General features: G+C 43.7%; 1 protein-coding gene across 1 annotated transcript in view; it reads left to right on the forward strand.

Annotated features, from left to right (window-relative positions):
• The window catches only part of LRMDA (leucine rich melanocyte differentiation associated), a 1,143,369-nt gene that overhangs the window by 747,019 nt on the left and 380,420 nt on the right, over positions 1 to 15,930 (forward strand). Inside the window, exon 3 of the mRNA XM_078643364.1 lies at positions 11,442 to 11,526. Coding sequence (XP_078499490.1) covers positions 11,442 to 11,526 — 85 coding nt within the window. The remainder of the gene's footprint in view (positions 1 to 11,441; positions 11,527 to 15,930) is intronic.

The raw sequence follows: 15,930 nt of genomic DNA on the forward strand, positions 1-15,930 counted from the left end.
TCTTCCAAATTTTATGATTTTATGGAAGCGCAGGGTTTAGTGGACATATGGAGGCAATTTCACCCAGAGGACCAACAATACACTTACTATTCGGCAGTCCACGATAGCCTATCAAGGATTGACTACTTCCTCACACTGGGGGGGGGGCCGTCTCAATATCACTGACACCCACATCAAACCACGAGGGGTTTCGGACCACTCCCCGCTGATACTAACTCTGTCCAGCCAGATATGCACTCACAGGCGCCTCTACCCTATTTACCCGGGATTCCTTAAAGAGCCGGTAATAACGAAGGCTTTAAAAACGGGCACGAGATCTTACCTCACTGACAATGAAGGATCGGTGACTTCCCATGTAACATTCTGGGAAGCCTATAAAATGGTTCTTCGAGGGCAGGCAATCTCGGTTATCGCACAGCATAAACACACACAGAGCCAGGAATTACTAGAACTAGAAGAGCAGCTCGGCAGAGCGACGCAGGACCATGAGAGTAACCCAAGTGAGGATACACATCACACGCTCCGGCTGTGCCAGCAGAGACACACGGACCATATGCGACGCAAAGTGGTGGGCAATATGGTGGCGACTACTAATAGGATCTATGACGTAGGCGATAAGGCAGGTAAATTATTGGCTTGGCTGGAGAAGAAGCGTGGAGGACAAAGGGCGATACTGCAGCTGAGGGATTCGGGAGGGGTGTTGCAGACCAATCCGGACCGAATAGTGGAGCTCCTAGCGGACCACTTTCATTCTGTTTATTCCCCTGAAACTGAAGTCACACGTGAGATGGTAGAGGGGTCACTCCTAGGGGTGCCGACCCGTACTCTCCCCCAGGACGCTCGGGACGAACTTGACTCGGACCTGACGTCCGAAGAGATTCAGCTGGCCATAGCGGCGCTCCACCCTGGGAAAGCGATGGGCCCTAACGGAGTGCCGATTGAATGGTACAAGATCATGTCCGAAACGCTTTCCACACCCATGCTCGCAATGTACATGGAAAGCCGGGAGCAAGGATGGCTACCCCCTGACCAACGTATGGCTACAATAGTGGCAATACCGAAGCCCGGCAAACCCCCTGAAGAGTGCGGGTCGTACCGCCCTATCTCACTCCTTAACGCCGAGAATAACATTTTGGCGAAACTACTGGCCACCAGACTGCTGCCCCATCTACCGCGCCTAATACACCCAGACCAGTCGGGCTTTATGCCACACCGGAGCACGGCGCTTAATCTGCGACGACTGCACGGAGTGCTGGCACGCGCCCCAAAATTGACTGAACCAGCAGCGGTGCTCTCCTTGGATGCCAAAATGGCGTTTGACATGGTGGAGTGGCGATATCTTTTCGCGGTCTTGGAACACATGGGTATAGGACCCGGATTCATCTCATGGGTCAGGTTGTTATACACCGTACCAGTGGCGAGGGTGACGGCCAATGGTTGTATCTCGAGAGAATTCCCGCTGGCGAGGGGCACGAGACAGGGATGCCCGCTCTCACCATTGCTCTTTGCTTTAGTGTTGGAACCCCTGGCCATGATTCTTAGATCCACCCAGCTGCTGAGGGGCATACAATGGGGGGATGGGGGGATGGATGGGAGGATAGGGTCTCCCTGTATGCGGATGATATGCTCATCTACCTTATGGACCTCGAGAGTGGTGTTTCGGTACTGCTAGCCCTATGTGAGAAACATGGTGCAGCATCAGGATATAAACTTAATTGGTCCAAGTCCATACTGTATATGATACGGGGCGACCCCCCGGTTCTGCCTCTTGACTGCCAGCTGGTCGTGGAGCCCCGTACCTTCAGATACCTGGGGATCCAAATCACGAGGGACTCTGCGACTTTTTTGGAGCTGAACCTTGTGCCCCTGCTGGACAGGTTGAAGGCGGACGTGCGCCACTGGAAGACCCTCCCACTGACATTGCTGGGTAGGGCGGCACTCTTTAAAATGCTGGCGCTGCCTCGCTTCCTTTATGTTCTAGAGAACGCACCGGAGGTGGTCCCATTGTTGTTCTTCCGCCAAGTGTCGGCGCAACTGTCCACCTTGCTGTGGAGTGGCAAACCAGCTAGGGTGGCGCAACTGAAACTGACTAGAGATTGGTATGGCGGGAGGATAGCGCTCCCAAACCTCGAATTGTACTACTGGGCTGCACACCTCAAGGTGATCAACCAATGGATACATGGTGCACACGAAGACCCGGCATACATGGCGGATAGACGACAATTGGGCACGGCCACCCTTCTGGCCCCGCTCTACAACAAAGGTCTGGTGGGGAAGCTGGAGGGACCTACCAAACACACAGTGTCTATATGGCATAGGGCTCAGAGACGGCTGGGATGGGAGGGAGTGATTACTAAACTCACGCCACTGTGGGACTCCAAGGCCCTCGGTACTCTGCGCAATAGTAAGGGGTTTGATCGATGGGATACCATCGGGATCTCCACGGTTGGAGATCTATGGTCAAGAGGTGCAGTGATAACCTTTGAAACCCTGAGGGAGCAGTACGACCTTGGAATGACTGAAACATACAGATACATACAAGTTAGACACGCACTCATGTCTGTGTTGGAAATGGGAGCGACGGTCCCGGAGTCGGCTCCGTTGGAAGACCGACTCCTTACGGATTATATTGAGGCTGGTGCAACCTCCCTCACCTACCGTAAACTGTTAAACAATCTACCGGATCCGCTGGTGCGTTTGAAAGAGAAATGGATGGAGGAGATTGGGGACTTGGATGAAACGGAATGGAACGCAGCGTTGGCGTCGCCTAGGGAGGCAGGTATATCCACACGTTTCAGACTGGTCCAATTTAAAATATTACATAGGGTTTACTATACCCGCACAACACTGCACAAACTACATAGGGCGGATCATCCATACTGTCTGAGGAATTGTGGGGAGGAGGGTACGCTGTTCCATACTTTGTGGGATTGTCCTACTTTACAAACTTACTGGAGACGTGTAGCGCGAACGATCAGCCAGACACTACGGACATCATTCTCACCTGACCCTAGGGTATGCTTACTGAATGTGTGGGGCCCAACTGACCTGTCACCGCATGGAAAACGCTGGGTGGTCATTGGTGTGATGCTGGCGAAGCGAGATATAGCACAGAACTGGGGGGCACCGACTACTCCGACATTGTCGCAATGGTGCAGGAACATGGATCTGCTTATGGTAACAGAGAGGGCGATTTACAAACAGAGGCTTAATCCACGCAAATGGAACAAAACATGGTCACCGTGGAACTCATATAGAGGGGATATATGTGAGCCTTTGCCTGAGGATGAGGATGAAGATAGCTCTGGGGAGGACGAGGGTGGGGAGTGATGTCAGGAATAGGGGGTTGGGCTTGGAGGGTTAGGGAATGCTCGTGCCTCAGGTACTGAACATGTAGACAGAATTTTTTCTGACAGAAAATGTGGATACTGCTTGTTGTGCCTCTATTCACACTAATGCTATATTTGATATATGAAACGGATTGTTTAACTTGACCCTTTTAAGTAGTATGTTCAGAGTTGGGGAGAAAATAGAAAATTTGAAAAGTTGCTCTAATGATTGAATGCAGCTGAATGTTGACGCTGCGATGTACCGTGAATATTCACCGATAATTATTATGTGATGGCAACAATAAAAACAAATGTCAAAAAAAAAAAAAACGTATCCACCAATTCCTCCAGCCCTCCAGGGAAATGAAGCCAGTCTGTCGTGTGCCACAATTTCAACTTAGTCTTCAATTCTATAATATCTCTGAGTCTCTCAAAATCAAAGCGTCAATCACACAAACCTGATCCTCATTCTTTGTATTACCATGCAAATGAATGTTCGGTTGAAACATTTTCCAAAACAATCTTTGTATCTACTACACTCCTTAAATATGCTTCTATTCATTATATCTCGTTATCCTTTGTCTTGATTTTTTATGTTAACAAATAACTTACATGTAACAGGAGGAATCATGCAGTATAATGCTTGCCCCCTGTCTAATAAAATTCCGCTTTCATATCTTTAAAAATTATCTTTTTATATCCAAACAACGGGCTAGCATTATGCAAGTTCAAAGCTCTTTTGGATTGAGTGTAGCTGCATGTTCCACTGCTTTAAGGTACACGTTTGTCAAAGTACTAATATTGCTCTATGAGCGAATGCACTGTCAACGCAGATGTAGCTACATGTGTCTCTATCATTACACATTACACCTACCGTGCCAAAGGTGATGAGCACACACCTACATAACATCTTTAATATGGAATTATCAACTACTCCACCCCAGGAGGAGGCACCTCCAGCTTTCTGCTCACATATTCTACACAACTACAGAGACTTGTCGTATTTTGGATAAAAAATCAAAAAAGTCCTAAAATGTGCACTTCATGGTAAACCTTTAACTTCCACTGCTTGTACATCTGGGTCCCTCCAAAAGAGACCGAGCAAAGCAAGGCCGCAAATCTAACTGGTATTTACAACTGTTGAATATATTATTTGTAGATCATCCACTAAGCAATCCAACAACTTTATTCACATCCAATAATGTTGAATATCTAGTTTGCTGTGGTCTATGGATCCAAACTCTCTTCATAACTATGTACAAAAGAAGATCTACCTGTTGCTGCAACTATTGCTCTACCTTCCTTCAACGTATTAACTACCGAAATTGAAGACCTGTAGCAAATATTAGACCTGCAATGTATTCCTTTTGCAAACTAACTGGACAAATCATTGCTACCATCAGACTAGATGTCTTCAAGGGATCCAGAGTCCTTTCCATGCAGCAATGTAACAATGTACTCCAATCCCCTCAAAACCTCTTTCTTGTTACAGGTGCTTATGACTCTCTAAGAAGGGATTAAGCCTCCTCTGAGAGCTTTTCAAACTCTTCAGTTTCCAGTGTACCCTCAAAATAAGGACCGCGCAATACATAAATGATGTTCCTCACCATCGAGACTCAGCAAAAGGGCTGAAGTTGCTGGGTGAAGAAATGGTTCAACAGTGCAGGGATCCATCCTTCTTAGAGACCAGGGCCCGCCCAGTGGCGTCCTCACCATCAACTGAATCTGGACTTGCATTTAAAGTGCAAAATTCTCTGCAACATTATGAATGGAGGAAACTTGTATGCTCTTTGCTGACTTCAATTCTGTAATAAATCAGAAGTTGGGAGCTTGGCACTTTGATGCTAAAATATTCACAGAAAGATCTGACTTGAAAGGATATCAATGGCTCTGGACCACTGCAAAACATTTCAGATTCCGCTGCCAATCGATGACATGCTTTACATTACTTGAATGTGAAACTGCTACCTGATTGTGAAGACCTAAATAATTTTACCCTCTATTCTCCAGAAAGCAATGTCACAACTCCTTTGTGAATTCTGACTATTGCATTGACCTGTTACCACCCAAACAATGGATGCAACAAACTGCAGACACATTCACCCTGCATAATAAAATCAAGCCATTCTGCAATGCCATTTGAAATATTTTCAACGCAAACTCCTTCTGTTTGAAACAATCTGTGTTCATTTTTTTCTGTTTTTCAGAACATCTACTCTCATTTCAAGTGCCCTCCCCCCAAGCCACTATAACTCTGTCTGGCTTCCTCAGTCGAAACAATCCCGTCTTTGTAACTGGAACCTGGTCACTTTCAAGTTCGGAAGGCCCTGTACCTGTCCTGGAAACCCTGCCTGGATGAGGCCATTGGAAGACCGATCACAAGCCAAAGTATAGAGTGAAAGATTGTACAGACAGTAATTAAGAATCTCCAACTTGATTAATCTTACTGTTTTGTGCAGCAATTTCCAAATTGCCTCCTTCGTGTCCACTGTGAAACCCAAAAACTCTGAACTTCTTCATGGCACCATCATAGATTTCTCTTTATTCCCCATGAAACCTAGGCTCTACAATAACTCCTTCACCATTGCCAATTGCTTCCTTAATCCCATCTTCCCCTGAGACTTCATTAGGATGTCATATTGATAAGCAATCAGCCACCCACTTATCCCCCACACATAGGCTGCCATTCACCTTACTATCTCTGTAGAACACAGCAGTCTGATTGGAGGCTGAACTGCGAACTGATGTCTGGTACAACTTTCCTCCTCAGTGAAACTGAAGAACGTTTTTACTTATACAATCATTACCCTAAAGTATGAGTCTTTCAAAGCTATCTTATCTAACCAAACTTTTTTTGCAATATGTTCTTTAAACATGAATCATCTCCATCTTGAATTACCTGTAAGCCTCAAACTTGTTTACATTTCTCAAATGCATCACCAGTCTCCAAACGTTGTCATTCTCTTCCACTACAAAGGGACTGCTCACTTTCACCATCACACCTTTTTTTTTCTTACTTCGACCTATATTAGGCTACTGCAATCCTCTGAAACACATGTGCCTCCTTGATTTAAATTGGGATTTGTACAATCCCACCCAAAAACTCAAAAGTATCATTATGAGCCGTGGATCATTTGTTGTATTTTTTCAATTGGGGAAAGGCTGTGTTACCTCTCACCTTCATAAGGGACAAACTCCTAAAATTCTCCCTAATCAACTTGTGCTGAAATGAGTGCTTGCACTCTGCTACCTCTGCCAGCCCTCTGTTTTGATACTCTTCATTGTTGAAGAAAAAATCCAGTTGCCACTTTGAAACCTCTTGAAGAAACCTCTACTTTGTAGTTGATAAGGAACCATTGCAAGCCATGGCTGGCAAAAACCAAATATTCTCCCGGTTGTGAGAACAACATCTGGGTTTCTAAATATTGTGCACAGTGTACATTTCACCTGATACAAATCTGTGAGGGTAGGTGCATATGTCGCAACAACCTTCAATAAACATCCCCTGAACACAAGGCCCTTTGCATTTTTGCCTGGATCCTGATTGCCATATCCCCAGTTTGGAACCAATTTTCTCCAAAATCTCTCTTACCTTCTCTCAGGTATCATAGTTGAATTTGTATTCTCAACAAAATATCATGCCCTCTGGCTCTGTTTGCACGAGTTTATACTACTTCCATCCATGCCTTTGAAGCTATGTCAACCGTATTAGTCATGGTTCAGGTCCAGGTAGGTGCACTGCTGTTTCTCATCTGACTTTTAGGGCCCATTTCGAGATTCTTTGTCCAATTTGAAACGTAAACTTATCAAGACTGGGTTAAGATCTCTAGTAACACACTTTATTCTACTAGCGGATGACAGCATTCAGCTCATATCTCATTCCAAACATATTTTGAAAACTTTTTCATGAATACTTTCCCCAAATGCTCAAGAGACCACCAATCAGAAGCCATTCGAAGACGAATCGAAGATCCCTGAGGATTTTCGCATACTCCTATTTGGCTGTTTCCCCAGCACAATCAGTCGTCAAGAAACCATGACACCACCATTGTCGTCATTATCCAAAACATATTCATAATATCCCTCATTATCCTTTTGCCCTGAAGGGTGATTCTGACCTCCAAAATTTCCGTGAAAGCCCACGTCTCCTTTGTGCAACCAACGACACTTCGTGCGCCATAGCACACCATCTTCTTTTGTGTTTTTGAGGCTAGCTACGTCTTAGAACAGCCTTGTCCTGATTTGAATCCCACTTTTTCAAATATTTTGTTTTCCTTATACATTTTTTGACTTTTTGATTCCTCCTTAAAACATATCCCTCGTTTAACTCTTTCTCTCCTCATATACGTTTTTCTAATGCCATGCTAATAGCTTCTTTTACTGCATCCTTTATTTCTGAGTGTGGGATTTCCTCTCAGTTATCTTGTTCTACCATCTCAGGCTCCACTGATGATTACCCACTTATCTAATTTTTTTCTATAACGATTTACCAAACCACTACATCAAACTCACGAAACCAGAAATGTTGCTGCTTTTGCTAAACACCTGATAACACTCATTCCACTACAAATACAAAACTTTGTGATCCAAAAAGAAACTGATTACTTTTTACTAAAAATAAAGTCTTACCAAACTCCATTCTGAAGTCTCTGCATTGATATAAATATTAATCTGCCTATCAACCGTCCCATTCTGGTTGTTGAAGGGATCTCACACGTGCAAGATATCGCAACTTCCTTGCAAAATAAAGAGGACAAAGTGCACATTGCAAGAAAGTTTAAAAAAAACTGTGATGGGTAAAAAGTTTTAATTAATCTCAGCCCTTGTTAGTTACTCAGCTGTATCCTAATCCATCATTATTTTGCTCACCATTCCACCTCAGATTAGACCCAGCTATATGCAAATCAGTCGTGGCCCATCTCCAGAAGGAGAAGTGTGGCTCACTGGTTAGAGGAGGCAGACCTGGAAGCAGAGGTCAGCCCGGGACCAGGGTTCAATTCCCGGCTCGGCGGGGTCTTGAGTCCTAAAATGTCCATGGACTCGACAATTCTCGCTCCGGTGCCTACTCGATTCACGGGTTCACACTCTGCGACTCTGGGCAATAGCTTGCTTAATCTCCACAACGGCCCCTCGCGGCGGGATGCCTGGCTTTCACCTTGTGGATACCCTGCCGGGGTTATCTCACTGGGGAATACCAGGACGGGTTCCCTAAGCAAGCGCTTAGAAACCGCTTGGTGATTTGTGCTATATAAATTCCTGTACATTTACATTTACTCACACCCGAACTGCCAAGTCAGGTCCTTTGAGACCCAGAACACAAGCAATCCAGGGCTGGCTTCGCCCTGATTGGGGCTCATCAGTCTGGTGTAGCTTGATTCTAGTGGCAAAGTGAGCAGGGGAACCATGGCTTAAATAGGCCAAAACCGGTTTGGGGTTTGTTGTGGTCCCTTCTGAAGGAGTCCTCGCCAGGCAGTATGGGACAGACTGTTCCCATGATGAGGAGAGTTGTTACTGATTTGCATAAGATGGGCATTTGTCTAGAATGGTATAGTGGGTGAAAAACAATGGACTGGGGTGCAGCCCAAAGGGATTGCAAGTGGCTGGTATTAATTCAGGTATTCTGTCCATTACCTTGTTGTTGTTGTGATAGCAGGAAAGTAACACAAATGTAGTTTTGTTCTGTAACCACATGAACATAGTGACAAGCTAATTAATAGCGGTACCTGAATCAGGGTGAAAGAAATGGGGTGATGTTACCGCTGATGCGATTGATAAACCCTCCCTTGCTGTGTTTTAGCTGGTCAGTAGATCACATTTTCAAAAGGATGATGATAGATTTGAGACAGTGAAGCAGGTGGCTCTCAGGAGGTAGCCTATCATGGGTAGAGGCTTGTGAAAGTCTTAAAGGAAGGATGAAGACAAAGCATGTTGTGAACATTTCAGTGTTTTCGGTCTCTGTATATGCAGGGTAAGTGGGCATTTATCATCAGAGATGTGCCTCAAGAACAAGGGTCAAAGTAATAATGCTACCAGGGAAGGCTCAGGAGTAACCTAAGCAAGTTGTTATTGACAGCATGGCAGATGTAAAGATAGACTCATCCTATAGGATTGGAATGCTATCATCCAAACAGTTCAACTTTTTCAGTCTCTAATGTATTGTTTCTAAAGTTTTATTTCTAAAAATCAAATCAAAATATTAAAAAATTCCAGACAAAAAACCCATCTAAAATCTTAAAACGTAATTGAGCAAGATAGGATCAACACAAAGAAAACAACAGGAAAAGGGGTAGGAAGAGATAAAGGCAACATGAGGTGTCCCTTTTTAGAAAATAAAGTGGAAAAGAGAAGTAAGGAGGAAAGCCTAAAGAAACTGGGTCAGGAAAGGTAAAGGAATAGAGAAGAGAGGTAAAAGGAAAAAAGAAGATATAGAGAGTTAGCCCCAAAAGAAAGAGTACACAAAAAATGCTCAATAAAATGGGTGAAGGTAAATGAGCAACAAAAGAGAAAAACAAGTTAAAAAGAAGAGAAGTAGAACATGTAAATCAATATATTTGAGAAGAAAAATTATCAAAGTTATATGGAACATTTGATGGTGGTGGTGGTGGGAGATCTGGTAGCATACCACAGAAAAGAGCGGCACAGAAATAGATCAATAACCATAGTGAGAGTGCAGACATGGCTGGAGATTGCACATACACCATAGATTTGCAGATGACAGAAGAGACCTCACAGGAAATAGGCCTCTTGGAGGTAAATGGTCTTTGTTTATCTTGTATTCAGGCATTGCAGGCTTGCAGTAGCTTCAAGTCACTTGAGTACTGGTTTAGTCAGACATTGGTGTAAATGTGACTACCAGTATGAGTATGAAATTGGCCAAGGCACATGGGGGAACAGACAGACACCAGCAGGAGCAGCACACCTGATTACCAGTTATAGTATGCCAGTCGCTTTTGTCCAAGAGCTGACAGGCACTAGCATAGCAAGGACAGCTAGTGACCAGGCCGGACGTTGCAGTGGCTTGGGTCTTGAAGAAACTGTGGTCACTGAATTGTTTGTCTCTATCAAGGGAGCAGATGCATTTGCGGGTTAAACAGTACGATGCTGCCTCATGCTCTGGGCTTGCACTGTACCTCGACAGACATTAATCAGGGGCGTAGTTTGGTCTGTAAGATTGGGGAGGTGGGAGCGAGTTTACATTTCCAATAATCACTCTTGTTAAAATACAATATATAAAAGCCCGTCAAGAGGGGCTTAAGGAGCAGTAGCAAGGGAGAGGAGTGTGGATTGTGAGGGGTACTTAAAACTCAGTATTTTGTAAAGTAACCATTTTTAAGACTTTTAAAACAGATAGGACGAGAGTGAGTGTGTATGTGTGTTTATCTGCATATGCATTCAAAATTCCCAAGTAAAATCTGACAAGCACCTCACCATACCCGACTTAAAGCAGCTGTACCAAACTATTTGTTACAGAATACATTTATTAGGGGGACGTACCCATGCTGGCCGGCGTAGGTAAGTGCGGTGGGGTGGGGGGAGCGGGCTGGGTCGGGGGGTAGTTGACAGATGACAGGTAGGGAAATTGAAATAAAAAAATTAATAAAACCACTTACCTTGCACTCGCCGCATTGCCTTGGCGATGCGGCGACCGCAAGGTAAGTGGTTTTATTTATTTTTTATTTCATTTTACGGATCCTGTCATTTGTTGACTTCCCTCTCCCCACCCCGCTCAACACCCGACCTGCCCTACCGCTCTTACCTGTGCCGACCACGCCAGGGCGTAACACCCCAAACCTCCCCTCTTTAAGCTACTCCCTAACATTCATTGTTTCTTTTGGTGGATGGGACGGGCAAAGAGCGTATGGTCTGTTGGCCACTCAGGACAAGGATGTCTGAAGCATTTTAATCGTACATTTTTATGTTGCGCCATCATGCCAAATATGAACCAATAACTGTCTGGAGCGCGCATAATCCTCAAAGCCATAAACATGCTTCAGAAAGATCTTACAAATAAAAGGAAAAGAACTTGGAGGCTGACACTTTGAAAAGTACAATATCTGTATGGCTTTAGTAGGGTTCTTGTTAACTGGCCAATGCTTGTCTTTCCTCATGCAGGAGTCGAATGACGCTGTGTCGCAGTCCCCTGAGATGCCATACAGTCCACTGCCCTCCGGTGCACGTGACCTCACAAAACATCGAGGTAGGTTTTGATTGTTTTTGTTGAGTTCTGCAGACGCCCTTTTCTGTGCCGTAAATTACAACCTTCGGCAGTGGTTAATTTGTAAAAAAAAAAATAGGTGCTGGGGCTTTCGTCAGAATGCAGCTTGCACCAGTGCATTTCTCCTGTTATCACTGCCTAAAACAGAACCAAATACTAACCATAAAAGTGGGGAGAGGATGTAGCGTACTGGTCAGAGCTGCTTACTTCAGAACTGGGGAACCAGGTTTGAGTCTCGGCATCGGCTTCACATCCTGTGATTCTGGGAGATCAGTTAATCTTCCTGTAAATGAATGTGTACTTAACTGGTGCTCATGAAAAGCCCCGGTGTTGATGATTAAGTGCCGGTGCTGAGCACAGGAAACCACGGGCTCAAATTAAGCTCTGACCTTTGGCAATCTTTGCTGTCTCTGACTATCGGCCGCATTACTATTTTATTCTGGAAAGTGACATCAGCAGCCTCTATGGGAAAAGCATACCTGTCAAACTGTACCCTCAATACACTAGATTTAGATACAGTCCTGCAGAAAGACAGAACATCGACTAGATCTAATATTTTGATGCTTTTACAAGTTATGATACAATAGTTTATTTGGTGCTTATAAAATGAGAAAGCTATAATACAAAAACTCTAAGACAATCATTAGAGACCAATTAAAATTAATAAATGGAATATTCTACTCAGATTTGTTTGTAAAACAAGCTACAATTTAGAAATTGCAATTCATAAATAAGTTGGCAAGATTTGAACCACATTGTATCAACATTAATAATGACAAAAACCCAAGCATTTGCAATGCAATAGGTCTCGCATTTGCGAGAGTTTGAGCTGTTGGCGTTGTAAATGAAAATGGTTTTTGCCCATGTGTTTTTGCTTGAAGTGGAGCAGATGTATGTGGTGTGCAGTGGAAGTATGTGGTTGAGTTGAAATTGTGGAATTGTCTGGTGTCTAGTGCACTTGCACGAGCAAGTGCTCACCAGAAATCGTTTTGCTTGAGAGAGCTCCTAAGGACACCATGTAAACAGTCCTAGTTTGGTTCCTACAAGGGACTGATTATGAGCACAATTATGGGAGATGCAAATTCAACAATGAGAGTGCCACAAGGAAATGGAGGACGATGAACCTGGAAATACACATTGGTGATAAAGTGATGGTTAAAGACCAGTATCCTAGTAGCAATTTTTCTGATCCCGTACGAGCAACCACTTTAAATACTCACTGATAAAAAGGGGACAATGGTCCCCATGAAAGGGAATAAACCGCCATTAGAAATGTATCAGCATTTAAGAAAATTCTGTCAGATGAGCATCTGTCAACAGGAAAGGAGAGGAAAGTACAGCATACAGGGGGAAAGTGAAGAATACGTGAATACAGAAGAGTTGAAAGTTGTTTCATGTGGAACAGTGACAGCACCACAGAGGTTACCCAGAGTCACTGTAGCAGTAACAGATTCTACAATATAACCTGTGCCCTACACCCTTGAGAACAAAGTTCCAGTATCGCCACGTGTACCAGAGATGACACTGGTTCAAGAAAAATGTAATTCATTTCATGAGTCTAAATATAAGAGCAATTTATAACTGTAACCCCTATAAAAAGGGTCACAAATGTATAAATCGATTATGAAGTGAAATAACCCACCTTCAAAAATGACAGTACATGATGTTTAAATCGCTGTCAGCCTTACCGGGGAAATCAATTCACCTCAAGGTCCCATAACATACTGCGGCCTAACCAACAAGGAATTGTAGGAGTCTGAAATAGAGCTAATCTGAATAAAATGGAGAATAGACTACCCGTACGGTTTATCCATAAGATATCGAGCTGGTAAGCTCCAATAGGTAGGATTGACCACAAAAGTATAAAAGTTAAAAGATTGTGCATAATATTTCTTTTTCCGAAAATGAAATTAAAAACAAAGAAATTACAATAGTTTTATAATGTGAAAAGCCATGCATGTGCAAGCTTGCAACAATAGCTCTGACAATCTAGGAAATAAATAGTGCATGCTTCACAACAGTGATCTCACTAAATTGCAAGATCTTAACAATGGAACCTTATTGCGCATATACTGCAAGTATATAAGGAAGATGCCATACTATGCCATTTCTCCCTTATTTAGGAATATTTTTTATAAATCACAATAGATCTAAAATAGCACAGCGCAATGCAATAAATGTAAAGGTAACAGGACTAAAGGCCATTTCCATAGTGAACAATTTGAATATTGCGAGCCGCGTAGAACAAAAGAAAGGCGTGCGGCAGCTATTGTTAAAGTGGAAGCATGTATGGCGTACTGCAAATAAAAAAAATACGCTGCCGCCAGGGTGCTGCTCTGCTTAAAAAAACATGAATATTGAAAATTCAGGGGGAGGGGTTGGACGCCACCGGTATCTCATGTCTGCTTACTCCATTGCTAAAGCGCGGTTTTAAAAATGCAGTGCTATGTGGGGCTTGGTATGAGAGAAGCGTCTGCCATTGCTATGGCCTCGGAATGCATGTTGTACCTCCTTCAGCAAGACATTAACTAAGTAAATAGTGCTTCCTACCTGCTAATCAAAGCTAGAGAGTAAGGATACATGTGTGAGGGACTGTGTGGAAACAGCAAAAGAGAGGGACTACTAATTCTATTCACAAATCAAAAGTCATCATTTACAAAGGACAAGAAGGGGAGTCAATTGTAAAAATGGACGAATACAGCATGTCTCAAAGAGACAGCGCATGCGCTGCCTGGGCAAGACCTAAATAGTGATGCTGGAAAGCTTGGGCACATTTTGGTTCAAGATTTTTGGCCCACTCTACCACTCAAAGACCACTCATTTACAAATCAGGATTGATCCTGCTCCTATGTGAATTGTCTGGCCTGAACTGTCAAGTCTTCCTGCAGTAGGAACAAAATATATTTTTAGATTGAAGCCTATCGGACAGCACAGCTGAAGACATTTTGGTGACATTTAGCAAGCCTCCCTGGGAATGCATTTCGCCTGTTGCTTACAACTGGCTTTGTGGTTTGTAACTCATATATTCTGGGTTTCTATTTGCTGGCCCTATTTGTTTTAGGCAGTCCAGGGTGAGTTGTCTCTCCTAATGACACAAAGCCTTTTCACATCAACTCCCCTTGTATTGTAACACCAGTGCTCATTTCTCTAAAGAAGCCTGTAAATCTTGTTCTTATCTTGTCACATTTGCTGTGCATTCAAAGACAGATGTCAAATGTCAGGTTCTATCTTCTGAGAGAGCTTGTTGTTTACTTTTCGTTCATGGACTTGGAAGGTAGAGGATTAATATGACAATCTTGCTGGATACTGGGGGTAGGAAAATGTTTTATTGTAGCACACAACATTTAAATGAACTGTGCAAGAATTTCAGAATATTTCAGAATTCAGAACACACAAATGAAGTACATATTTTGTTAATTCTGGTGTAGTGTAAATAAATAATTTAATAAGATCAAAACTTACCAAATCAGTAGGTGATGGGTTTTCAACACATTATTGTTTGTATGCTGTATTGTCTTATAAGTAAAACTGTATGTTTGTGAAATGTAATGGTCATTTCAATTGAAAATGTGTTGTATGTAATGGCAGTGTGCTACCACACCAAGCATACTCCATTGTATGCCATTCCACTCTACTCAGCACCACTCCACGCCACTGCACTCTGTTCTGCACCACTCCACTTTACACCACTCCACTGCACTCTATCCCACACTGCACCACTCCACTCTATGCCACTTCACTCTACACCTCTCAACTTTACTCTACACCACTCTACTCTATGCCAGTGCGCTCTACACCACTGCACTGTGCTCCACTGCACTCTACACCACTCAGTCTAAGCCATTCCAACCTCCTCTGCACAACTCCACTCTACAGCACTCTGCAATACTGCACTATACGCCACTCTATGTCAACACACTCTATGCCAATGCACTTTACTCTGTAACACTCAACTCTACGCCAATCCACTGTATGCCACTATAGTATGCTCTTCCCCACTGCACTCTTGCCACTGCACTCTACACTACTTTACTCTTTGCCATTACACTCTACACCACTTCACCCTACCCAACACCACTCGGCTCTAAACCACTTAAATCTGAAACAATCTACTCTATGCCACTGCACTGTATGCCACTCTACTCCACTCTGTGTCAGTCCAATCTATGCCACTACACTTTACACCTATCTTCTCTAAAACACTGCACTCGAGGCCCCTGCGCTCTACTTCATTGCACTCTATGCCTCTTCATTCTACTCTGTACCACTGCACTCTACAACACTCTGCTCTGCAACACTGCATTCTCTGCTACTGAAATGCCTCTCTACTCTGCACTACCACACTCTGTGCCCAGGTACTCTTCGCCACTATACTCTGCAACACTC

This window comes from Lissotriton helveticus, chromosome 5_1 (genome assembly GCF_964261635.1).
Source record: "Lissotriton helveticus chromosome 5_1, aLisHel1.1, whole genome shotgun sequence".
NCBI lineage: Eukaryota > Metazoa > Chordata > Amphibia > Caudata > Salamandridae > Lissotriton > Lissotriton helveticus.